The sequence below is a fragment of the Dreissena polymorpha genome, chromosome 13, assembly GCF_020536995.1.
Source record: "Dreissena polymorpha isolate Duluth1 chromosome 13, UMN_Dpol_1.0, whole genome shotgun sequence".
Lineage (NCBI taxonomy): Eukaryota > Metazoa > Mollusca > Bivalvia > Myida > Dreissenidae > Dreissena > Dreissena polymorpha.
The window spans coordinates 58,729,295-58,756,825 of record NC_068367.1 but is presented as its reverse complement, the minus strand read 5'-3'; the positions used below and the strand labels follow the sequence as shown (position 1 = coordinate 58,756,825).

The following is a 27,531-nucleotide window of genomic DNA, read 5'->3' as shown; positions in this document are numbered from 1 at the left end:
GAAATGAAAACTTTCAGAAATGTAAAGTGTATCGTTGAAGATTGGCCCATTATAGGTAAGTCACCCAAGCTAAAAATCAAATGAAGAAATGAAAACTTTCAGAAATGTAAAGTGTCCCTTATTTTATCAACACTGTATTCATTCAGGTTGGGTTTTATTTCTTATAAATGATACTGTTAGTTAGGGCTGCAACGGATATCCGAAATATCCAAGATTCGCGGATCCAAACGAGGATTCGCGGAACTAATTGTGATTGGTAAAATCGGTTTCGAATCCGGATCTTATTTGAGTTTAACCTTTCCTTTGCGGTAATTGTTTCTTTCACCCTAATACTTTTCGTTAAATTGTTTCTTTCTGTTTGAAAGGCTGACTGGTACGTAATCTGTCACTATTATTGCTACATTTTCGACAAAAACATGGTACTACACAGTCTACTTTCGTTTTCGATGGTGCAAAATGGCAAAGAAGAAAATTCACGATGCACCTAAACAATTAAAATCCTCGGTGTGGAAGCATTTCGGGTTTTATCAGCATACTAATTCGACACAGAAATTGACAAAGCAAACGCCATCTGCAAAGTATGTAAGGTTCTCCTTGTATACAGAATCGGAACAACCTCCAACCTAAATAAACACTTTGTATAATGAATTATATTAAGTATTATGTTATGATAAGAACTAAAAGTTCTTGAAATTCTAAAACTTGTTAATTTTTTTGAGATACAGGAACTTATTTTTTTCAGTATTTTTGAGGTACTTTAAGACACATGTAACTTGACAAGACTTTTGATTTGTGAAGCAACTTCAATTTATTCATATTGCAGATATTTTGTTTATTTCAAAGGTTTTTTAGGCTTCTTAAACTGAACCTTGATTATTGTTCTCTGTTTGGAGTAATAAAGTTTATAATAATAATAAAAGTTAATTACTTTTTTTCATAATTTTTTTATAAGTTCTTAGGTGTTTCAAAACATTATTTTGGTTATAGCAATATAAATTATAATTTATTTTGAGTATTTTTACTTTGAAATTAGGATTCAAACCGATTTTCGATATCCGAGCCTTTGGATTTGAATTCGGATCCGATTGAAATTTTGGATTCGCTGCAGCACTACTGTTAGTGTTGATTTAAATACAAAAAGTTTGAAAAAGATTATGAAAAACGGTGTCACTGTTTTTTTGGTGATATATGTAGCCCGTTAGCCCAAATCATTGTGCTTTTATAGAAACAAATAAAAAATCAAATAGCCAGACTATGAAAATTATTAATTTCTATCAGCCCAAAGAACTTTTTATCAGTCATATGCTTAGCATGAAGACACTGCTGTTATATGACGCGGCTTGTTTGGTGGAGGTTAATATCTTACGCCATCTAGTCAATCCTTTCATGATGGTGTTTTATTAGACGATGAAGCTTGTACCAGATACTTGGCAATCTTACAATATGTGGCTATGAATTTAATTTAAACTAATATTAGTATCATTTAGAACAGTATTAAAAATACTTCATAGGTTGCCTTTTACATGATTAGATGATGTACTGCAAAAAAATATTGTTGTGATTCTAAAACCAAATATTAGAAGCATTTAGAACAGAATTAAGATTTCTATTTTTTATGCCCCAGGATCGAATGCTCGGGGGTATATTGTTTTTGGCCTGTCTGTCTGTCTGTCATTCTGTCTCAAAACATTAACATGGGTCATAACTTTTGCATTATTGATGATAGCAACTTGATATTTGGCATGCATGTGTATCTCATGGAGCTGCACATTTTGAAAGGTGAAAGGTCAAGGTCATCCTTCAAGGTCAAAGGTCAAATATATGGCTTCAAAGCGGGGCAGTAGGGGGCATTGTGTTTCACAAACACAGCTCTTGTTATTTCTGATGTGAATTAGGAAAAAAATGCAGATATGTTTCCAATTAATTTTCAATTTTTGATTCTGAATGCAGGTTTGTATCAAACTACTGTTATTTCTTATTTCTTCACTTCTTGAGACAGGAGACTATTAATTTTGTTATTAGTATTATTTGAATTGTTATAACGAAGGCTCGACTCTCATTGAAGTTTGATGTGCTTTTATTGGCAGCAGTTATATAAATGATAAAAGAATCAATTAGATACCAGCTTCCATAAAGGCTATGCTAGTAAACATTGATCAGTTTTCCAAGAAATTAAGTAGCTATGGAAACAGAACATTTATTGTTATAGTCTTATAGGAAGATTTGAAATTAATATCAAGCTGACTAACGGTTTCATTTCACTGGAAATTTTCTACACACAAATATTTTCCTGTGACCGTTACATTCACCTTATTTGGGTGTAGTTGAATTACAACCACATACAATTGGTAAGTTTAATTATAATTTATTAATTGTGTTAATTATAACTTTTCATTTGTAGCTGTAGAGATAAATAATTGTGTTCTTTGTCAATAGGAAAACCAGATGGTTTCTAGTTAGAAAGACAATTAAGTTATAATGAAATACATATAAGATATTAAATGATGGGTAAAGCACGTACAGACTGATTTTAGTTTAAATTGTTATACCCCCACAAACGAAGTTTAGGGGTGCATATAGGAGTGAACCTGTCGGTCAGTCAGTCATTCGGTCTGCTCTCTAATTCAAGTTGTTTTCATCAGATCTTCACCAAACTTGGTCAGATGTTGTATCTAGATGATGTCTAGGTCAAGTTTGAATTTGGGTCATGCTGTGTCAAAAACTAGGTCACAGTGTGTTTTAATCATTGAGCACGGTGTCCGCTCTCTAATTCAAGTTGTTTTCATCCGAGCTTCACCAAACTTGTTCAGAAGTTGTATCTAGAGGATGTTTAGGCCAAGTTCGAACATGGGTCATGGCAGAAACTAGGTCACGGGGTCACTTAGTGCGTTTTAAACATAGAGCATGGTGTCCGCTCTCTAATACAAGTAGATTTCACCAGATCTTCACCAAACTTGGTCAGAAGTTGTATCTAGATGATGTCTAGGTCAAGTTTGAGTATGGGTCAAGCCAGGTTAAAAACTAGGTTACGGGGTCACTTGGTGCGTTTTAAACATTCAGCATGTTGTCCGCTCTCTAATTCAAGTAGTTTTCATCCAATTTCTTCACCAAACTTGGCCAGAAGTTGTATGTAGATGATCTCTACGCCAAGTTTAAACATGGGCCATGTCCGGCCAAAAACTAGGTCACCGGGTCACTTGTGGGTTTTTTACATTCATCATGGTGTCCGCTCTCTTATTCATGTAGTTTTCATCTGATCTTTACCAAACTTGGTCAGAAGTTTTATCTAGATGATCTTAAGGCCAAGTTCGAACATGGGCCATGCCAGAACAAACACTAGGTCACGGGGCACTTAGTATGTTTTACACATTCAGCATGGTTTGCGATCACTAATTCAAGTAGTTTTCATCCGATCTTCACCACACTTGGTCAGAAGTTGTATCTAGATGATGTGTAGGTTAAGTTCGAACATGGGCCATGCCGGGTCCAAAACTAGGTCATGGGGTCACTTAGTACGTTTTAAACATTGAGCATTGTGTCTGCTGTTTTTTGTGAAGACAACATGCAAAATATTCTGTGTCAATACGGCATGTGGGGGTATTCATCACGTCTGTGACACAGCTCTTGTTGTATTTTAAATAATTTTCAAATGATGAGAGCTTTTGAAGCTTTTATGAACAACTGTTAAATTTAAGAGTTTTCAGTTAAAATATCTACTGAATTAGTTGATTAACTTTTACCTTTAGTCACAACAAATTGATGTTGTTGGATTTGTCTCCCTTTAAAAAGATAAAATGAAGTTTAAAAATATTTATTTATTATTGTGCCTGCATTGTCCATTTTGCCCAGCATTCCAAATTTTTTAAAAGTAGATTTTCTTTTTATTTATTGTGTAAGCCTATATTATTTAACTCAAAGATAATTATTTTTCATTATACACTTAAAATTTATGGTACAAGGTGGCATCAGTTTATAAGCTGAATGCATTTGCAATTATGGTTAACAAATATGTGCACAATGAACTATCATTCTGCGCATTGAGCTTGCTGATGATAGTATCGGAAATTTAATAAAAATATTATTTTTATTTTATTCTGCTTGCTTTGAAGTGTAGGGGAAAATGTTGTCCAGCAAATGATCAATTTATCGTGGCCATATAAGAAAGTAGGTCTGTACTTGAGATTCAAAATATCACAAATTATTACTGATTGCCTTAATAAAGAAAAATGTTAGTAATTACCGGTAAGTAAGTTCACCTGGTACATTCTTGTTTTAAATTTCTTTTTAAATAGGTCACCTCTTTGTGCAATTTTTAGTTTAAACTTCAATATGGGCTAATCTTTAGGTCAAAAGCGGCCTGGCTTTAAAGGAAAGTGTTGAAGAGATAATGTTAATTCATTGCCAAACAAATGTAAGTTATCTGTAATGGAATTGCATTCAACTTTTGTCCACCGTTTCTAGGCAACTTTGGTATTTGGCAGCTTGACCAGGGGCTACACCTTGATTGATATTTTATTTGTTGTTGCGTTGATTCTGTTTTGATAAGTTTCCAGAAAAAGCCAAAAGAAGCATTTCATAGTATTTGGAGACGTTAAAAAACTGTTTTGGCATTTGTTGGATAGGTTATCATCCTGAGATTACATGGTGTGAAAATTAGTGGTTGGAATCAACACCCATTTCCAGTGTTGTTGTTTTTTCACCATTTGGGGAATGGGGCCAGGTCCCTTTGGACTGGGAAAATTTGCTGCGTTTTGACTAAAATTGGAAAATTAGTGTTGTTGGTTTGATAAAGAATGCTTATAAATTGAGAATACAAGTGTTAGTAGTATTATATTTTCTAAAGTTGATTTTACATGGATGGGAGTTGAACAAAATATTTAGATCAACAAAAAATATATAAATACATTTTTTTTAAATCTTCCATTTGGAATTTTTAGCTCCCATTTGGGAAAACCTTTTTTTTTCCATTGGGAATGGGGCCGATTACCGAACCCGATTTTGTATATAAAAAAACACACTCTGAAATCACTACCTCAGAGGTCAAGGTCATACTTTTAGGTCTAATATCAAAATCTTGTCTTGACTGTAACAGTGTCAATCATCATGCAATTAAAATAACTTTTATTCGATGTCCACCATGAAAAGATGCAATATCACATGTAACACTTCTCCCTATTGCAAAGGTAAAGGTCAAACTTAGTGTAGGTCAAGGTTAAATTTTGCCCCCAAAACAACGTGTCTGGACTATAGCCTTGTCATTCATCATGCAATTTTAAAACATTTTATTTGCAAATGCTCATCATATGGTGAAAGACAGTATTGCCCCATGTGCAAAGGTCAAGGTAACTGTTAAAGGGATCTTTTCACGCTTTGGTAAATTGACAAAATTGAAAAAAGTTGTTTCAGATTCGTCAGTTTTCGTTTTAGTTATGATATTTGTGAGGAAACAGTAATACTGAACATTAACCATGCTCTAATATAGCCATTATATGCATCTTTTGACGATTTTAAAACCTAAAAATTATAAAGCGTTGCAACGCGAAACGATTGAATAATTTGGAGAGTTCTGTTTTTGTCGTTAAATTTTGTGAAACTACGAAGATTGCTTATATAAGGTATAAAATACGTCAAGAATGTGTACTCGGCGGAATAGCTCAGTAGGCTAAAGCGTTTTTACTTCAGGACTCTGGCAGGACTCCAGGGGTCACTGGTTCGAAACCTGCTCCGGGCAATGTTCTTTCCCTTTTTTATTTTTTTTTCTTGATTTTTTACTGGAGCTTTTACGATCCAATGTTTACATTTATCAATATAGAGAATTTAATGAATAAGTTAAAAAAATGCTAAAATCTGTGAAAAGGCCCCTTTAAGGGGCAAATGTCAATTCTTTTAAGTATCTAAATTTTCAAATTGCAGTAAAAGTGATTTTTCTTTATCCAAATTGGAGAAATAAACATGGATTTGTCCGATAACCTTAAGGTGTAGTTTTGCTGGAGTCAAGACAAATGCTAGCCCATATATTAGCTCACTCATATTTCGTTAAGCCGACCCAAGCTCAAATGGAATTTTACTACCCAGGACAAAAGCTTGAGTCTAAAAATTTTTTCAAATTATGATATCTAGGCAATTGTTGATGATCAAACATATTGCAAAGTTATGGCCCATTTACCTTAGCATGGTCGTATAAAACAGTTTCACTTCCATGCACTGCCTATTTGCTCTTAGACTAGCTGTTTTTCTTCATTAAATCTTAATCAAGGGAGGCAAAACTGTTTGACATGAACTCTTGGTTACAAGTTTAACATACATTTTCTTAGATAACTGTAAAATACATTACTGGGCGTCACCCCACCCCACTTTTCTCAAATGGAAATGCTTGTTTACAAATGCAGTTTATCTTTGGAGGTGATTCAAACACAAACTGAAGATTAAATTCCATATTTGTATTGATTTACAATCTGATCTGACATGAGTGAGTAAACATTCAAATGATTGCTGGTTTTGATTTCTGATCAATACTTTTGTGTTGACTGACATGCAGTTGTGAGAATGTTGCAGTCTTGATCAATATACTGTAACAGACTTGCATATCATATGTAAACTTAGCTCTGATTTGTATTCTATGAGATGTTTGGAATTTCCTGTTTAGTTTTATTTTTAAACTTATAAAAAAGTCCACTACCAACTATGAGTGAAATATGCACACTGATATGAATTTTCCATTTGGATATATGTATAATAGAAAGAAGAAATGGAGTAGCTGACATTATACAATGGATTTTTATATAAAACCTAGGTATGTATTCTTATGTGTTCTTGACAATTATCTCAGAAAAGTTACCATACTCCTAGATAATTGGGAAAATTACGATATTAACAATATTTGCTCCAAGAAAACTGAAAGGATTCGGTCTTCAGGTAATTTGGGATGGGCTTAACTTATGGTTGTTGGTAAGATATGAGATTTGCTTACAAAACTTACAGTATTTAATATTTAAAGTCTTTGCTTTAAAAAGATTGGAAAAGTCTTTTTTCAGATAAAAGTGTGATGGTTTTGTCTTTGCTCTGACAAGATTGGAAATTAGTGTCATTGTATCAGAGAAGATTTAGAATGTATGATCTTTACTCTGAGAAGATTGTTGAGTTATGGTATGTGCTTGGAGAAGATTGGGAAGGTTGGTCTCTGCTCTGAGAAGATTGGGCAGGGGTTTTTATCTGATTTTGGGGAAAGGGCCCGGCCTTTTTTGAGGGGAAAAAAATCGCGCAAAATGCCGGATTTTTGGGGAAAAAATCATGCGAAACGCCGGATTTGGGGGAAAATAAGGAAAGTCTTAAATAATGAATTCAACATATTTTGCTGTTTTTAAAACAAAATCAAGGCAACAGATAATTTAATTATGCAATATGTTATATTTTCTACACTGGATCAGGTTAACTTATGTATTAAAAGTTAAAAAAAAAAAATGAAGTCTGGGGGAAAATTTAACTGCTGAGGGGAAAAAAAATCTGAGGGGAAAGGGCCGATTTTTGGCGGGTCCCAAAGAAGGAAAAAAAGCCCTGTTGGGAAGGTATAATCTTTGCTCTTAAGTGATTAGGAAGGTATTGTCTTTGCTTTGAGAATATAAGGAAGGTATAGTATTTGCCTCGGTAAGATTGAGATAGTATGTTCCTTGCTCTGAAAAGATTGGAAATGTATGGTTATTGCTCTGAGTAGATAGGGAATGTATGGCCTTTGCTTTGAAGATTCGGAATGTGAGATCTTTGCTCTCAAAAGATTGCGAAGGTATTATCTTTGCTCTGCGTAGATAGGGAAGGTATGGTCTTTGCTCTGAAGAATATATGATATTTGCTCTGAAAAGATTGTGAATGTATTATCTTTGCTCTGAGTAGATAGGGAAGGTATGGTCTTTGCTCTGAAGATTGGGAAGGTATGATCTTTGCTCTTAGTAGATTGGGAAGGTATGGTCTTTGCTCTGAAGATTGGGAAGGCATGATCTTTGCTCTGAGTAGATAGGGAAGGTGTGGTCTTTGCTCTGAAGATTGGGAAGGTATGATCTATGCTCTTAGTAGATAGGGAAGGTATGGTCTTTGCTCTGAAGATTGGGAAGGTATGATCTATGCTCTGAGTAGATAGGGAAGGTATGGTCTTTGCTCTGAAGATTGAGAAGGTATGATCTATGCTCTGAGTAGATAGAAAATGTGTGGTCTTTGCTCTGATGATTCAGATGGTATGATCTTTGCTCTGAGTAGATAGGGAAGGTATGGTCTTTGCTCTGAAGAATGGGAAGGTATGATCTATGCTCTGAGTAAATAGGGAAGGTATGGTCTTTGCTCTGAAGATTGGGAAGGTATGATCTTTGCTCTTAGTAGATAGGGAAGGTATGGTCTTTGCTCTGAAGATTGGGAAAGCATGATCTTTGCTCTGAGTAGATAGAAAAGGTGTGGTCTTTGCTCTGAAGATTCAGATGGTATGATCTTTGCTCTGAATAGATAGGGAAGGTATGGTCTTTGCTCTGAATATTGAGAAGGTATGATCTTTGCTCTGAGTAAATAGGGGAGGTATGGTCTTTGCTCTGAATAGATTGGGAAGGCGTGATTTTTTTACTGAGATCATTGGAAAGGTTTGATGTTTGCCAAACAAAGACTAGGAAGGTATAGTCTTTGCTCTGAAAAGATAAGGCTGCTTTGATCTTTGCTTCGAAAAGATTGGGAAGGTATGGTCTTTGCACTGTATTGTGTATGAATGGCCTTTTATCTGAAAAGATTAGAAGTAATAGTCTTTGCTCTGAAGATTGGTAAAGTAAGGTCTCTGCTCAGAGAAGGTTGGGAAGGTATGGTGTTTGCTCTAAGAAGATTTGAAAGGTATGGTCTTTGCTATGAGAAGATTGGGAAGGTATGGTCTTTGCTATGAGAAGTAAGGAAGGTATGGTCTTTGCTATGAGAAGATAGGGAAGTAATGGTCTTTGCTATGAGAAGATAGGGAAAGTGTGGTGTTTGCTATGGGAAGATAGTGAAGGTGTGGTGTTTGCTCTTAGAAGATTGGGAAGGTATGGTCTTTACTCTGAGAAGATTGGGAAGGTATGGTCTTTGCTATGGGAAGATTATGAGGGAAGGTGTGGTGTTTGCTATTAGAAGAGTATGAAGGTATGGTCTTGGCTATGGGAAGATTGGGAATGTATTGTCTTTACTATGAGAAGAAAGGGAAGTTGTGGTGTTTGCTATGAGAAGATATGGAAGGTATGGTCTTTGCTATGAGAAGATAGGGAAGGTGTGGTGTTTGCTATGAGAAAATTGGGAAGGTATGGTCTTTACTCTGAGAAGATTGGGAAGGTATGGTCTTTACTCTGAGAAGATTGGGAAGGTATGGTCTTTGCTATGAGAAGATAGGGAAGGTATGGTCTATGCTATGAGAAGATAGGGAAGGTATGGTCTATGCTATGAGTAGATTGGGAAGGTATGGTCTTTGCTATGAGAAGATAGGGAAAGTATGGTCTTTGCTATGGGAAGATAGGGAAGATATGGTCTTTGCTTCGAAAAGATTGGGACGGTTTGGTCTTTGCTCTGAACAGATTTGGTAAGTGGGGTCTGGACTTTGAGAAGGTTTTTGTTTATTCTATGACAAGATAAGAAGACATGGTCTTTATATCAGCAAAGATTTATTGGAAAAGTTTTTGATGTGGAAAGATTGGAAGGTTGGAAGTAATTGTTTTTGCTCCGATAGATAGCTTAATAAACATTTTTGCTTGAAGAATTTTGCATGATTATATTTTGCTTTAAGAAGATTCCACATTTGTGGTCCTATATTCCAAAAGATTGATAGGTTTGCATGATCTTTGCTAATTCATTGCTAGGTAACAAACAAACATTGATTGAACATGCATGAAGAAAAAAAATGCATGTTTTAAATTATTTTCTGTCATATCGAATTGATATAATGACAATAAGAGATAATTAAGAAATATGATAATTTAGTGTAACAATTAAGCTGATGAAGATGTTTTGTTTTGCTACACTTTGCTGTGTCATACATGTATTTGTAAGCATGTAAGCAACTATACAGATATATGTTGGATATTGTTGGACATCGTGCTTATAGTAGCACATGTAAGTACTAATACATCCTGGGGGAGGGTCAAGAAGGTCAAATCCTGCATTCAAGCTCGTATTTGCTTTAAAAAAACTTGCCCTTTTAACCTGCACATTCATAGCTTTATTAATTACCAGGTTTTAAAAGCTGTTTTTCAGTGAATGAAATTATGTGTGTGTAAATAATAATAGTTGATTATCTGGATGATGAATTTATTTTGTTCAAATGTATTTATTCAATTGATAATTTTAGCAATTGGTCTGTTGCTTGGTGATAAGATCATAGATATATTTTAGATGAAATCTTTCCAAGGAAGTTTGAAACTGTATATGGCAATTTGTTCAAAGGAGGAAATTAAATATCATTGAATACATGGGTGCATAGACTAATTACAAACATTTTTATTTCTTATGCATTTCCTTTCAGAGATATTTGAACAAAGGGATATGTGTCGGGTATACATGAGCAATACAAATAATTATAGAAGTGATCGCCGTAAATTGTACAAAATTGGACTTCAAATGAGTCGAAATATGTTAGTGCAAAGGACAATTACACTTATTTTACCATGTGTGAATTAAGTTGTTAGTGAAATATGCGAATGCAACGGATAATTACACCTATTTTTCAGTAACAACGATTTAAACATGAATTTTGAGGTTTGCCTCATATTCATATCCTGATATGCACACGTATGTTTTACATGACTGTACACGTTATATAGATTAAATTGAATTAAGTGGTATGCAAAACAATTTGTTAGGATCATTTTGTTATTAGATTATTTTATATTTACAATTGTATGGATTGAAACTAAATATTTTCTATTGTGCCTTTATGTGTTGTCCCGGCTGTTACTGTAAATTGAGCTGTTTTGTGATCAAAAATGGGAAATGAGTTGTGAGTAATTCAGACCTAAGTGAGGGAATGACTCCTTGAAAAATCAAATGCCTTCAAAGTAGTAGATGTGTTCTATTTGAATTATGCAATTATGAAGACTCCGAAAGGCATGTGGTGTATTTGAAGCGAGGTGAAAATATACGAAATGGAAAATATTAAATGTAAAATCTGATTAAAAGGATTATAAGGATTCGAATTTTGTGTTATGTGATGGTAGCTAATGAACGTGGTATTTGAATGAATGTTTGTATTAATGAATCAGTATTTAAATTTGTTATTGAAACATATGAACCATGTGATAAGAGGAATATAAAATTATGAAGTTAATATTTGATATAACTGATTACAATTTGTGATATCTGATTGTTATAATTAGACAGGATGCTTTAGTTTCATCTGTATTAATTAATTTGTAATTGATATTCATTATTGACGTTCTTGTATTTTCAAATACGCAAAACCGAGAATTTAACAAATGATTTTTGTTTGAAGTTGATTTAAAGGAACTTATCATCATTATATATTATTGTTTTGGTGTCAAGTTTGCATGTTAACAATACTATAATCATGTAAATCATCTGAGTGAATGTATAAATGTCATTGATCTGTCTGTGTTTATTATAGGTATAGTTGTGTACTAAATTTATATATTTTTATGCCCCCCTTCGAAGAAGAGGGGGCATATTGTTTTGCACATGTTGGTCCGTATGTCTGTCCACCAGATGGTTTCCGGATGATAACTCAAGACTAAGGCCTAGGATCATGAAACTTCATAGGTACATTCATCATGACTCGCAGATGACCCCTATTGATTTTGAGGTCACTAGGTCAAAGGTCAAGGTCACGGTGACTTGAAATAGTAAAATGGTTTCCGGATGATAACAACAACGCTTATGCCTAGGATCATGAAACTTCATTGGTACATTGATCATGACTTGCAGATGACCCTATTGATTTTCAGGTCACTAGGTCAAAGGTCAAGGTCATTTGAAAAAAAGTAATGAGCTATTGTCATCACCTTGGCGTCGGCGTCTGGTTAAGTTTTGTGTTTAGGTCCACTTTTCTCATAAAGTATCAAAGCTATTGCTTTCAAACTTGGTACACTTACTTACTATCATGAGGGGAACGGGCAGGCAAAGTAAGATAACTCTGGCGTGCATTTTGACAGAATTATGTGCCCTTTTTATACTTAGAAAATTGAAAATTTGGTTAAGAAAAAACTATACTTTTTGCGATTGGGAATATAGCCGAATTTCGGCTATAAAATTGAGCCCCCAAAAAAAACCTGCCTAGGATCATGAAACTTCATAGGTACATAGATCATGACTGGCAGATGACCCCTATTGATTTTCAGGTCACTAGGTCAAAGGTCAAGGTCACAGTGACTCGAAACAGTAAAATGGTTTTCGGGTGATAACTCAAGAATACTTAGGCCTAGGATCATGAAACGTCATAGTTACATTTATCATGACTTGCAGATGACCCTTATTGATTTTCAGGTCACTAGGTCAAAGGTCAAGGTCACAGTGATAAAAAGGTATTCACACAATGGCTGCCACTACAACTGACAGCCCATATGGGGGGCATGCACATTTTGCAAACAGCCCTTGTTAAACTTCATTTTGTTGTATGGAGGATTTGAATTCCAGTAAAATGAAAGACAGTTTTATCTATTTACAAGACGTGATTTATTCAAAGAAATATCTAATATTTGTATCAGTATTTCAGAAATTTAATTTAATATTGATTGAATGTTGATATCTATTTTCTAAAGATGTTTAAACAAATTTTCCCAAATTTTGGTCTCACATGTGTTAAAAAAAACGGTTAAGAATGATTTTGTTTGTTTAATACCTTAAGTAATGAAAGTTTCCATGTAAAGGTGATGTTTTAAATAATCTTTCCATTTTTTTAATTTTACCTATTTCGTGTAACTGCAAATCACAAAAATACAAGGAATTTAAATGTTTTTTTCTGTGTAACATTTTTTGGTTAAATTAAGCATGGTTCCTTTTTACAAGACATTTTTTTCTATTGTTAAAAATGGTCCTAATGGTGCATGTACTTTTCAGTTGGCTGTGCATGCTTATTGACATATTAGTGAAATATTTTTAAACAGATCTCCCATTGATAAGATTAAAATTTTGAAACCAGTCAATTTAGTTGGGGGCGAAATTTGCGTTTAGTTTATTGAAAGTCCACTTAGGGATATTAAATTTCGCCACTAGTTAAAATATTGAAAGTAAATATCTTCTGCTGTGATTGATTTCATGTCAAAGATGTACTAATCGAGCATTTTTCCCATCGATATTAAAGCATTAAATTTCAATGCAAGATTTTTAATACTTGGCTACTATAACTGTCGGCTTGAAATGTTGTGTGAATGGATTGATTGTACTTCGTTGAGAGGTCATTTTCGTGTACAAAAACACAGTCCTACATAGTTTTATGGGAATAAAAGTTGTGTTTCTATTCACTAGTGGACGATTCTAGACAATTCACCTCTTGTGTCATCCGAGAAAATTGTGATGAAAGAATTGATTGGGACAATTTTCACTATAGCTCAGGGTTGTGCGATTGGAAATTGAATTTTTTATATCAGGAGTTAATTTTGATCCACTACAAGAGTTTATTCAGTGATTTTGTATTTTATTTCATCAGAATAATCATGCAAAATGCATTTTTGGATACCATATGGGAACCCTTTCTGCCATGGCCACAATAGGAATTTGAATTGATGAGTAGAAACCATTGAAAGTGAAATGTACGCACACTGAATTTGAAATTGATGAATGAATTCACGCTTCAGTAAAAATGTTGAAATGGACGAAAAATAGGTAAGTTGTCAGTGAGTTACTTACTTTAACCATCGCTGGGTGTGAAATTTTAATTTACTTTCTGAAAGGTTCGTAATGCTTGTCTGGTTTTTATGAAATGCTGCTGTTGTGATAATAACAGTTATTACTTTCTAGAGTGCGAGGTTTTAGTAGTTACACTCCACTACTTGAGAATTTGTATACAATTTATTTATATAATATTATAGCTATTTAACGCACCAATACATTGAACTAAGGTTTATAGGAGAGCTTCAAGGTGTCTAGGGGTTTCTTTTATCTGTGCAAGTGTGTTTACCATAGTGATTGTGGAGGATGCTTTTTACCTGAATGGAAGAATAAAAATCGCCTGGGATTAGGTATTGTTAAGCAGATATATTTAGACATTGATTATTTTTGGTTTGAGTTTAAAGTGTTTTTTATACCCTGACTTTCTTAATCTCACTTTGAATACCGAATTTAATTGACTTATTGAATCACTTATAGTAAGTCAGGATTGTATTAAAAAGTTTCGCGAAAATGTCAACTTAATGAGTAATTTAGTGAAAAAATACAGCGTTTAAGCGAAAATGAAATGAGTAATTATCTTGCATTGATATTTGTTGGTTTGTCATAAAGTATTATCTTAGCAGCTTGTATGCAAGAAAGAAAAACACAAGATTTTTTTGATTAGTGACATTATATAAAATTGTGATTATGTTTAATTGATTTTTAGAAATGCAAATACTCAGAACATTTTAGCAGAAGTTCCCTGTTAACACTACAAAATTGACTTGTAATTTCTAAAAGGATTTCATGATTTTTATCAATTAAAGAAAATCTGTATATTTTGCTTAAAAAGTAAATGTTTTGATGTGCATGCTGAGTAAAGTAAAGAGTTTAAAACTTTGAATTTCATATTTACTTATTTTTACTTATTTTTTTCACTTATTTTTCTCTTCCACAACAAAAGTTTCAGAAAAACAATAATTCACAGCACATTTGCTTAATTAATGACAGATTTAGATGTAACAGCCTACAGCACAATGTGTTTCAATAAAGGTAGTTGATAATAATGAACCTTGTTTTACAAGTTAATGATTTCTGATACAAATGTTAACCCATTTATGCCTAGCGTCCTGAAAAAAGGACATTGCAAACAGCGTAGACCCAGATGAGACGCCGCATAATGCGGCGTCTCATCTGGGTCTGCGCTGTTTGCTAAAAGGATTTTCAGTAATAAATATTCTAAATATAGAAATAAGTATACTAGACATCCCTAATTTTGGAAATAAATTGATCCAATTTTGAAGGATGGGAGAGTCCACTGGGCATAAATGGGTTAATATAAAGGGAAAGTTTTAACAGTACTTATCAATAAAAGATAGCAGATGTTGTTATGATTAAGATAATAATGACCTTGGTTCAAATTATTGCTGTGTACATTTTAGTGGATTTTCTTGAATTAAGTAAACATTTAAAAATTGATGTGAGAAAATTTCAACACTTATACTGAAATTTAAGTGCCATCTATTTTAAACCCCTTTTTGATAAGACCCAGATTAATTTCTGAAAACAAACAACACTTATTAACAATTGTTACAATATCAATCCAGGATGATAATTATTTTGTTCCTTTTTTTTCATTTTCCGTTTGTTTTTATTCCACATCAAGACCAGGACTCACCTGTTTAAGGTGTTAGTTATTTGATCGGAATGCAGACCCACTACCTGAAACCCACTCTATGACACCTCGCACATTTACCTTGCAACGCTTTAGGGGACGAGTTGATGTGACAAGGGTGGGTCGCTGCTAACCACTGTCCACTATTGTCCTTTGTGCACTGACTAGTGGTCGTGGTCAATGAATGACTGTTCAGTTGATTTGTTGGCAATTTTGGACATGTAAAAAGCCTGTTCACGGCTATCGCTTTCAATTATGGCCAAAGTTAAGAAAGTATAATGTTAGGATGGTGGTTTTATATTTTCGTTACTGACACATATCCCCTAATGATTTTTTGTATTGAGATGGCTATGTTGTTGATGGGTGTTTTTGTGTTTGCCTTTGATAGAGGGTATAATGCTATCAGGGGTATCAGTTTTCAAGTTGATAGTAATCTTGATGCACTGTTTAGATAGATTTATGGCTGTGGCTCATTTGATGTCTGCACCCATTTATTTTGGCATTATTAAGAGCATTGGATATGACCCCTGAAAACAACAAGGCAAAAAGCATTTGCAAAACTGTTGGATGACATTACTGTTGTCCATATGTAATATTGCTTCTGTCAAATGCAATGTTAACTTCTCATTTACAGAACAGAACAAATATTTCATTCACTTAAGCATATAACAGCTCATCGTGATCAATATAAACATTCATACATGCGTGAAAAAATACCGTAAATAAAGATAATAATAAATTACTCGTGCGAGTGTTGTGTGTTAATGTACACACTGAATTAAGTATTCATACTCAACTATATATAAACAACAACAGAGGAAACAGCAAAATTACATAGATAATTTACATAATACACTGAAAATGTCAACAAAATTTGGCGTCAACAGATTAAAACACAGTATATTCATTTCATATCAAACGGTTAATAAATAACCATTATAAAAGTAGAGTTAAACAAAAATAACATTATTTCTTTTCTTAAAACATGTTATACAGGTAATTGTGTGATTTGTGCCTTGTCCCTTCTCTATTAATAAAATTCAAAAACTGCTTCTGACATAAAGTGCATTTTATTTTCACTAGTTAAAAGTTGATTATTTGTTAAGAATGCTGTTCAACTACCTGACAATGCTTCTTAAGCCTCTTAAACCTGTTCCAATTTTCGAAGGGGGATCGAGTTCATAACTTCACAACACAGTATATACACTACATTTTATTTGCACACTATGATAATAAATATATACACCAATGAATAAGTATCTCATACTACTTGTATCTTTACATCTCTACGTTCAATTCTATTCTCCCAGCTTCTCACTGCACCTGGCTTTTTATACAAATCTGTCCACCCTCCCATATTTGGATGTGTGGAAGACACTGATAGGATCTAACATTTAATTTATATTTGTTATTGCAACTGTTGAAATATCTGACAACAGACTTTGCCGAGCAACAAACCAGTTATATCCCCATTACTGGTAATGGGGGCTATATAGGAGTCACTTGGTCGGTCTGTCTGTCTGTCTGCCTGTCGGTCTGTCTGTCCCGAAAATTTCATCCGATCTTCACCAAACTTGGTCAGAAGATGTATCTAGATGATGTCTAGGTCAAGTTTTAATATGGGTCATGCCGTGGCAAAAACTAGGTCACTGGGTCACTTAGTGCATTTTAAAGAGAAAGTTTGTCCAGACATGATAACTATGTCATTTATCGTTAGATTTTAAAATGACTTGGTACATTTGTTCACCATCATGGGACGGTGTGTCGCGTGAAAGAAGTACGTCAATATCTCAAAGGTCAAGGTCACACTTTGAGTTCAAAGGTAAAATGCATGTCCGGGCCATAACTTTGTCGTTTTGTCGTTTATTGTGAGATTTTAAAATCATTGTGCTGCGCAAAAGAATTACGTTTATATCTCCAAGTTCAAGGTCACACTTTGAGTTCAAAGGTCAAAAATGGTCATAAATTAGCTTGTCCGGGCCATAACTATGTTGTTCATTGTGAGATTTTAAAATCATTTAAAATCATTTGGCACATTTGTTCACCATCATTGGACGGTGTGTCGCGCGGAAGAATTACGTCAATATCTCCAAGGTAAAGGTCACACTTTTAGGCGTCTCATCTGGGTCTACGCTGTTTGCCATTTGGCCTTTTTTCTAGACACTAGGCATAAATGGGTTAAGTGAAGTCTCTATTCTTAATAACTAGTAAAGTGTTGGAAGTTTGATAGGAATGCAGTCTTACTACCTGACTGACCACTCTTTGACACCTCGTACATTAACGTTGCAACGCTTCAGGGAACGAGTTAATGTGACAAGGGTGGGTCGCTTGCTGACCATTGTCCTTTGTGCACTGACCATTGGCTATGGACAATGAATGACCGTCCAGTCGATTCCTCTAGACAATTTTGAGACATGTAAAAGGCCTGTTTACAGCTATCATTTTCAATTATGGCAACAGTTAGGAAATCATATTGTGAGGATGGTGGTTTTACATTCTTGTTACCACCACCTATGGTCTGATGATTTTTTTATCGAGATGGCCATGTTGGTGGTGTGTGTTTTTGCTTTAAAGCCTTTGATAGAGGGAAATAGTATCAGGGGTATCAGTTTTCAAGTTGATAACGATCTCAATTCACTGTTTAGATCGATTTATGGCTGTGGCTAATTTGATGTTGTCAACAATTTATTTTGGCAGCTTTAAGAGAATTGGATGTGACTGCTGGAAACATGTTAAGCTTAAACCCGTAATAAGTAAAGGTTTATTACAGGGCAAAAGGCATTTGCCAAACTGCAGGAATCGCCGTTTATAAGCTACAGAGTTTGGGTCTGAGACAGGGGCAATTAGTGTTTAGTGCCTTCTCTTATCAACACTCAGTTTGATTCTGGTCATTCGTCTAAAACTTTCTTAAAATAGGTTATGCTTTTACCTCATCCAGTAATGTGTCTAAAGGACACACACAAATAACCACAAAACATCAGTTTTTCTGAAAGACAAATTGTTGATTTAATATTTGCAGCTTATTTATTGACCCCACCCCCAACCCCCACCCAACCCCCAGAAAAAGGGATAGAAAACTATCATACTTCTCAAGAATTGGGTCTGTCAAAAATTCTATATAAGGCGTTGATTTTTATGCCCCCGGATCGATAGTCTGTCTGTTTGTCTGTGTGTTTGTCTGTCTGTCTGTCATCCTGTCTGTCTGTCTGTCTGTCTGTCTGTCTGTCTGTCTGTCTGTCTGTCTGTCTGTCTGTCTGTCTGTCTGTCTGTCTGTCTGTCTGTCTGTCTGTCTGTCTGTCTGTCTGTCTGTCTGTCTGTCCAAAACTTTAACCTTGGTTAAAGTTTGATTACTTTTGCAATATTGAACATACCAACTTGATATTTATCATGCATGTGTATCTCATGGAGTTGCTCATTTTGAGTGGTGAACAGTCAAGGTCAAGGTCATCCTTCAAGGTCAAAGGTCAAATGTCATTGTATTTTTCTTTCCTAATACTTTAATCTTAGTTTAAGTTTTATCATAACTTGTTTAATATTGAACACAGCAACTTCATATTTGGCCTGCATGTGTATCTCGTGGAGCTGCACATTTTGAGTGGTGAAAGGTCAAGGTCATCCTTCAAGGTCAAAGGTCAAAATAAAATAAAAGCAATTTTCATTTCTCCAGTCAGTCTCTTACTTACTTCTCGTGGAGCTGCACATTTTGAGTGGTGAAAGGTCAAGGTCAACGTTCAAGGTCAAAGGTCAAAGTATAAAAACATAAATTTTCTTAACTTTTTTAATATTGAACACTGCAACTTCATATTTTGCATGCATGTGTATCTGGTGGAGCTGCACATTTTGAGTGGTGAAAGGTCAAGGTCATCCTTCAAGGTCAAAGGTTAAAAAAAAGCGGCGCATTAGGGGGCATTGTGTTTCTAACAAACACATCTCTTGTTCATTTCAGTTTTACTGTATAGTAGGTCAAAAAAAGCAAGCCACATTCCAGTAGTCTTTATTCTGCATTAAGTGGATTAACAGGATTAGCATGTATGTTATGTATATTACTTATTATAGTACTGTCCTTTGATTGCAAACCATTACAGGTGTTATAGGATAGCAATAATTATACCCCCATAAACGCAGTTTAGGGGGGTATATAGAAGTTAGCTTGTCTATCGATCGGTCAGTCTGGTCAGTCTGCCTTACAGTCTGTCGGTAGGTCGGTCCGTATTAAGTGTCCGCTCTCTATTTCAAGTTCTTTTCATCCGATCTTCACCAAACTTGGTCAGATGTTGTATCTAGATGATGTCTAGGTCAAGTTCGAATATGGGCCATGTCGGGTAAAAAAAAACTTGGTCACAGGGTCACTTAGTGCGTTTTAAACATTAAGCATTGTGTTCACTCTCTAATTCAAGTAGTTTTTATCAGAGCTTCACCAAACTTTGTAAGAAGTTGTATCTAGATGATGTGTAGGTCAAGTTTGAACATGGGCCATGCCGGGTCAAAAATTAGGTCATGGGGTCACTTAGTGCGTTTTAAACATTGAGCATGGTGTCTGCTGTTTTTTGTGAAGACAACATGCAAAATATTCTGTGTCAATGCGGCATGTGGGGGTATTAGTCACGTCTGTGACAAAGCTCTAGTCTGATTGTTTCATTCGCAGATGCATTATCTACTGAATTTTCCACTTTAAGACAAATTAAACATATTTGCAAGTCAAAAAGTTAAAGGAGCATTGAGTATTAAGTTTTTTTTTGGCTGAAATACAGGTGTTGACAGTATTAATTAATAGACTTAGCACCCTTCAACAATGCCCATGTCATTAATGGGAAATCAATAGGTAGATATATGACCCAAGATATGTAGACGTGAGCAGTTATCTTGACGTGACACAGATTTGATCGTTGGAAAAAATCGGGTGGGGTTAAAACAAATAGAAAATCCATACACTGTTCGACTAGTAATTGGCAAGGTATTTTCCGTGTAGAAACATTGGTAAAGTTGCAAGATATCAAATTGACAGATGTTTAATATGTTATTACTGGAGTATCTCTGATGGTTTTAATGGCGACACAATTTGGTGGATGTAGTTTATGATGATTTGATGAATGGATGTATGTCAAACATTGCGTTTAATGGCAGAAGTGAGTGTTCATTAATGGTGGATGTACTTTGATCAAGCAGCCATTAGTTGCGTCTTTTATAACTAGAGCAAATGTGGTTTAAAATACAAATGTGGTTTAAATAAATTTTTCTTAAGGACTGAAATGACCTTAGGTTTCTGTTCAATTTTTCCTTAAAACCGTATAGGGTCCTTGGCGCTTGTCACATGTTCACTCTGGGTCCGTTTGTGCTGTAGCATACTGTGCGTAAAGTGATAACTGATATTAACCCATTTATGCCCAGTGGATTCTCCCATCCTTCTAAATTGGATCAATTTATTTCCAAAATTAGGGGTGTCAAGTATATTTATTTCTATATTTAGAATATTTCATAAAGAAATTCATTTAAGCAAACAGCGCAGACCCAGATGAGACGCCGCATGATGCGGCGTCTCATCTGGGTCTACGCTGTTTGCAATGTCCTTTTTTTAGGACGCTAGGCATAAATGGGTTAAAACATAGATGTGTTTTAAGTAAATGGTGTTGATAATATACTGTTGTAAGTTAATTGTGTTTATAATATATTATTTGTATTTTTTTCTGATAATGCCACACCTTTAGGGTATTTGCATATGTAATAAAACAATATTTTCAGTTTGCACTCATTATCGTTATAGATAATAACTACATTTGTACATTGCAAACACCTGTTGTTATGCTGCCATTAAATATCTTCGCATCTTGGTTATGAAAAATTCATTGTGACATACCAGCTGTTGTCGGGTTGTCATGACGTGAAACCTGTTTATAGATTCTTGCATCATTCCACCAGTGTGCTTACACATAAGTATTTAAAAACAAGAAACCGTCGGAGACGCGTGATGCTCCCCAAAGTTTTTTTTTGTCACAATATTGCACTATATATATTCAGATAAAAGGAAACGTCTTGAGGGCACAGTAGTTGGGGGGACAATAATTTTTTTTTTAGAAAATTTCAAAGGGCCATAACTCTGTGAAAAATCATCAGACCAGAACCAGCTGATAATATGCACATCTCCTCTTGGTAGTGAAGCTTCCCATAAAGTTTCATTGAATTCCAGTCATTAGTTGCTGAGAAATAGACCGGACAAAAAATGTGCACAGACGGACAGATGAAGCGGCGACTATATGCTCCCCCCAAAATAAATTTTGGAGGAGCATAATAAATAGTGGTAATGAACAATGATGTTAGGTTCTAAGAGTAATGTATATTTAATAGCCAATAATAGTGACAGCAACATCATTTTATTAACCCTTTACCACTTAGATACATAGTTTTAAGCATTTGTTGTCCCTTAGAAAGTTATATTTAATTTAAGACCTTTCTTACTAAATTCAAGTTTTAATGGCTTCATTTCCAACCCTTAGATACTGATGAGCAGCAAACAGCATAAAACCTGAACAGACTGCAAGTTACTCGCAGGCTGGTCTGGTTTGTGCTGTTTGCACATAGCCATTTTCACTTTGCTTCTGAGTGTGAAAGGGTTAAGTTGACAAATATATAATGATAACATTTACTATGTTCAGACCTATGTATCTGCTGTTACAAAGTCATTTTGATATCACATTAGTGGAAACTGTACAAATCTACATGGAAATAAATCATTTTTAGTGGCAGGGCCCTTGCTACACTTTGGGGGATTGGGGCCGGGGCCCTTAGAGGGGGGAATTTCGCGTTGTTTTGGGCGAAAAGTGGAATTTTAAAAGATTTTTTCACCAACCATTCAAAACTTTAAAAATTGCTTTATTTTAATGTAATTTACATAAATATACAGTTGATGAAAGGTTTATAGAACGATACCAGCTGGCAACATAGGTTTAAAAGGGAAGGGGGAATTTTTAGTTGAAATAGAGGAAATTCGGCCCCAAAAACGGCCAAACAAGGGCCCTGAGTGGTTAAAAGTTTATCAGAAAAAATTGTATGCTTGATCTATTTAAAACAAGCTGAGAAACATAGTAATAATCTTTTTAAGGCAACTACAAAAACAGGAATTGAATATTAAGTTAACAAATAACAATTTGTACACTTCTTGGTACTGCCAACATAATGTTTTTGCATAACAGTTCTTTTCTTGGCTTAACAGGAAATCAAAATGACTTGACAAAAACAAACACGAAACACTAATACAACACTGCTTGAGATTTGTTTCAGATGCTTTTTCATTAGGAAAGAATGTTGTCTGTCATGTTGACACCATGCAAAAACACTGGTGTCGTGATTTTTTCTGTTGTTTGTTTTGTAGCTGGCCATGGGGCTTATTTTTGGTGAATGGATACATTTAACTGTTGATTGCTTTTGCGCAATTAATCTAAGGCATCATAGTGTAGGGATTTGATTTGATTTTTGTTGGTTGGTAAAATGAGATGTATAAATAGCAACATGATTGAAATACTTTAGCTCTAAGAATAGCAAACAAATATAACAAATAGACGTTTTTGTATTGTTCAGTTGTAACCAAATATATTAAATGTTCTTTTATATAATTACATTACCTTGAAATGTTTTACAAATGTGAACTTTGCCTTAAGGCTTATGTGTTGTGTAATCTAAATTGATATTTTTTTTTGTGTTTTTACTGCTTTGAAATTAAGATAATTTCATTGATTAAAAACAGAAACAATTAAAATACTTAATGATAGCACAGTTGATAATACTTGTAATGTTAGCAATTGTAAACTTAAGTTATATCTTTTTATACTTCCTGTTTGTGCTTACCAGTACAAAAATGATATGAGGAGACAAAAATTAAAAGCTTGTTGCTTGTGGTGTAAATACATGTATGGTAATTTCAAAATTACAATAGCACAATTATGTGTTATAATCATGGACTACCGATTGCTTTTTTGTTCCATTATTCAAACACAATTACAGTTTACAGTTGTAATTTTGAGTATTATTAAATGAGGTATAAATACATAATAATGTGATCAGAAGTTGGAATATGACATTAATAAAACTTGAGAATGGATATCAATGGATATATTATAATGCAATCATATATGCACGTGTCTATTTTACCTATGTTATGTCAAAATTGATAAATACAACAGGTAAAACTTCATGAAAGTATAGTTGAAATAACACGGCGTCAGTACACCAATTTCACATAACAGTGGGTTTATAGTAAATATATATTTAAAGTGCAAATATTTTTCATAATGTATCCACAAAGACTGAAGTTTCAAAATAACCAAATAAAACTCTCATTAATGCAAGATTGCATAGATATAAAAAGTATTGAGCTTTGATCTGAGGGTAACTTCTTATGATATATTGCTGGTGTAATGTTAGCAAATGACAATCTCAAAGCGCCAGAATTTTGGTGACCTAGATTATTTGCATTTATGAGATTTCAATTTAACCCTTTGCATGCTGGGATATTTGTCGTCTGCTTAATTAGTGTCTGCTGAATTTCTAAAATAATCATTTTCTTCACTTTTTTTCAAAGACCTATATCAGAATAGCAAACAGTTTGGATCCTGATCAGACGCCACATTTTGTGGCGTCTGATCTGGATCCAAACTGTTTGCAAAGGCCTTTAAAATTCGGTTCCAGGGCTCAAAGGGTTAAGATACTGCCCTGAGGAACCATTCAAATAACTGCTGTCTTTTTTTATCAACACTTAAGAACTAGTTTTTCCCAGGAAACAGAATCTTTAGAGTCCCAATCATCTTCCGTGTAGCAAAAAAATTTAGGGTTCATGAAATTTATGGAAAAAAGTTTAACCCTTGTTTTTGTTTAAGTAATATAAATAATTATAACAATTATAAATTATTGTAAAATATATGTACATCAAGCACAGTTTATAAACTTCTTGTCCAATTTTGGGAAGGTAAAATTGAAATAACTTTTTGTAAAATGCATACACTTACCTCACCACGTGCTTTGGTTTTAGTAATATGTAATAAAAACATGGACGTCAGATTGAGCATAATTTATGTTTGGATAAAGAGGCATTTAAAATATTTTATCATTTTGCTGCAGAAACAAAAGTTATACATACTTTTTATGCCCCCAAAGGAGGGCATATAGTGATCGGACTGTCCGTCCGTCTGTCACACTTTGCGTTTAGGTTTCGAAAAATGCTCAACTTCTATGTCGCTTCAGATAGCAATTTCATATTTGAAATGCATGTGTATATGGACAAAGCCTTTCCATAAGCACACCAATTTTGACCCCTGTGACCTTGACCTTGAACTTAGCAGCGTTTTTCCTCATCACTTTGGGACTGGTGCCGGTACCGGTCAAATTGGGAAAATTAGCGTTGTTTTCATCAAAATTGGGAAATTTATGAATTATGCTCAAATCATAATAAAGCATATACTAAACTTAAAAATGTGTGATTTCTGGTCTATTTTGTATTTATCATTGAATAATAATATATGGACAGAATAAAATACTTGCATTTGCCAACCAGTCAAAAATGACACTCCTGTATTTGAATTCATACTAAGAATTTAGAAATCAAAAGTGAACGCTGCAATGCAGCAATGATTAACACCTTTAATATCAGAAATGTATCTAATATCATGTTTAATAGACACTTAAAAACACCTGAAAAATCAAGGATTTGTGTTATTTGACATCAATTGCATACATGTAATATATTATATAATCAGGACTTGTTATAACAGCAAGATTATTCATCCAAGTGATGTCTGCAACAAATGAAATTGAAATCACATTTTAAATTTCAACTATCTACCACACTATGCTATATAATAATTTCGATTTTGAACAACTACTATTCCACTTCACATACATGTGTCTTGCAAAAGTTGAGTAGCACAAACCTTACAAAAGGAGTTACCTGAGATTTTAGAATAATTCAACTTTTAAATGCAGAGAACACAGGAATTTTCTTGTTCAAACATGGTCTGCTTGCTCGATTTATCAGAAAGTAAAATATTTCAAATATTGCAATCTACAACTTGATCAAAACATCAGTTTTCTTTCTGGAAAACAGTTGCAAAAGAATACTATAACATAACTATAATTGCATACAATTAAATCATTAAACCCAGTTGAACAATTTGGCCATAAGAACATTTAAGTTAAAATCTTGTCTTTCTTTGCAAATTAAGCTCACAATGCAATCAACAACCTTCTAAATGATGCGACGCAATCCTATCTGGCAATTCGCGAAAATGTGTTGCGTTTTTATTATGGTTCCCCTAATTGAGTACAGGAGACGTATTCAGATAACGGGAACCAATCGAGATATCGTCATCAACACTTGCTTCAGTTACTTCCCCTGTAATGGTTAACAAGCACTGATTTTAGTTTTACTCGATTTTCGCGGTAAAACAAAAGAGTAAACACCGCCGATTTTTGTCCTGCCAATTGGGAATTTTTTTTATTTGATTTGCGAATTTTCATTTTGAAATTGGGAAAAATGGTTGCATTGGGAATGGTGCCGATTTATGGTAATAAAATTTATATAGAGGAAAAACGCTGCTTAGGGTCCACGTTTAAGGGTTTTGAAATCTGCGTTTAGGTTTCGAAAAAAGCTCATAACTTCTAACAAGTTAAGGGGGCATAAGTCATCCTATGGTGACAGCTCTTGTTTGGGAAATGTTTTAACGCACAAGTGGCTAAGTTGTTGTGTTCTGTTGTTTCTACCTCAGGATATAACGTCACAAATCCTTTTTTTTTTATTACATTTTTGTTATCACATAGAAATGCAAAAAACAAATTAATGACAAATCCCTATTTATTTGTATGATATCGCCCCATTGGTGCAAAAAGGTACCATGTGCCTTCTAATTTCAATGTCACGTGGTACCTTTTTGCACCAAGGACGCGATATATTTTGCACAAGTTTTTCAACCTGGGTTATTTTTTTCGTCAATTGAATTCTTGATGGGCTTGACAAAAAAGGTTAGTTTAAACCAAGTAAGTGACACTTGCAAATTGAACTCCTGTCATTTGCTACACCTGAAAAGTAACAAAACTGACTATGTGAAAAAAGTACAACATATTAAAGTAACATTACTATTCAAAATCAACGAAAATTTCGTACAATTGTTAGTAAAATAAACTTAACCAATTAAAAATCAGTTTTCCTTATGACAATTGCCGAAATTTCAACGTCAGATGTGGTCTGGTAAAATAGATGTTTGTAGATACAAAATGCTCGTTTTTATTATTGTTTTGCATATCTATTCATACGACACATGAACAATAAAATGGTGTTCGTGTGTCGTATGAACAGATATATTCGCGGGAATTAATTGTGGCCACAAATAAATAAAAACGAGCATTTTGTATCTACAAAAATCTATGTAATCATACCACATCTAGCGTTGACATTTTGGCTATTGCTATAAGGAACACTGATTGTTAAGGTGTTAACTTTATTTTACGAAATACTTAACGAAATGTTCGTTTATTTTGAGCGTTATAGAGACTTTAACTCTTTCAGTGCTGGAACCGAATTTTGAAGGCCTTTGTAAACAGTTTGGATCCAGATGAGATGCCACAGAACGTGGCATCTCATCAGGATCCAAATTGTTTGCTATTCTGATAGTATTCTTTGAAAAAAATCAGAGAAAATGCTAATTTTAGAAATTCAGCAGACAACATTTTAGCAGATGACAAATTTCCCAGCATGCAAAGGGCTAAGTGAAAAAAGTACAACATATTATGAATTTAATCACAGGCTTGACCTGCAAGAATGAAGTAATTACCCTTAGGGTATAGTTCAAAGGTTGAATAAGACTAGAAAGGCAGTTGAGAGTAAAACGGTTGTATCTTGTTTTAATTTCCATATGTGAAACAGTAGTTTAGAGATTAACCCATGAGATGTTGGTTTAATTGAGAATGATTAGTCTGGATTTGTCATCATTGTACAAACATTGAATATCTTTCATTGAACAGTTTCTGTATTGACATTAAATTGCCCAATTGCAATAGATTTAATCAGT

General features: G+C 34.1%; 2 protein-coding genes across 13 annotated transcripts in view; both read left to right on the top strand.

Moving 5' to 3' along the window:
* LOC127854821 (secernin-3-like) overlaps positions 1-27,531 on the top strand; it is a 204,174-nt gene that overhangs the window by 51,615 nt on the left and 125,028 nt on the right. The gene's annotated exons all lie outside the window — the stretch shown is intronic.
* Positions 1-27,531, top strand: part of LOC127854813 (uncharacterized) — a 150,960-nt gene that overhangs the window by 51,798 nt on the left and 71,631 nt on the right. Inside the window, exon 1 of one of the 12 annotated variants that reach the window (XM_052389866.1) lies at positions 6,525-6,793. The exons of 8 other annotated variants lie outside the window; for them this stretch is intronic. In XM_052389866.1, coding sequence (XP_052245826.1) covers positions 6,771-6,793 — 23 coding nt within the window. In that variant the 5' untranslated portion in view covers positions 6,525-6,770. Of the gene's footprint in view, positions 1-6,524; positions 6,916-13,565; positions 13,822-20,454; positions 20,608-27,531 lie in introns of those variants that run through there. 3 more of the 12 variants (XM_052389875.1, XM_052389867.1, XM_052389873.1) reach the window with 3 other exon arrangements.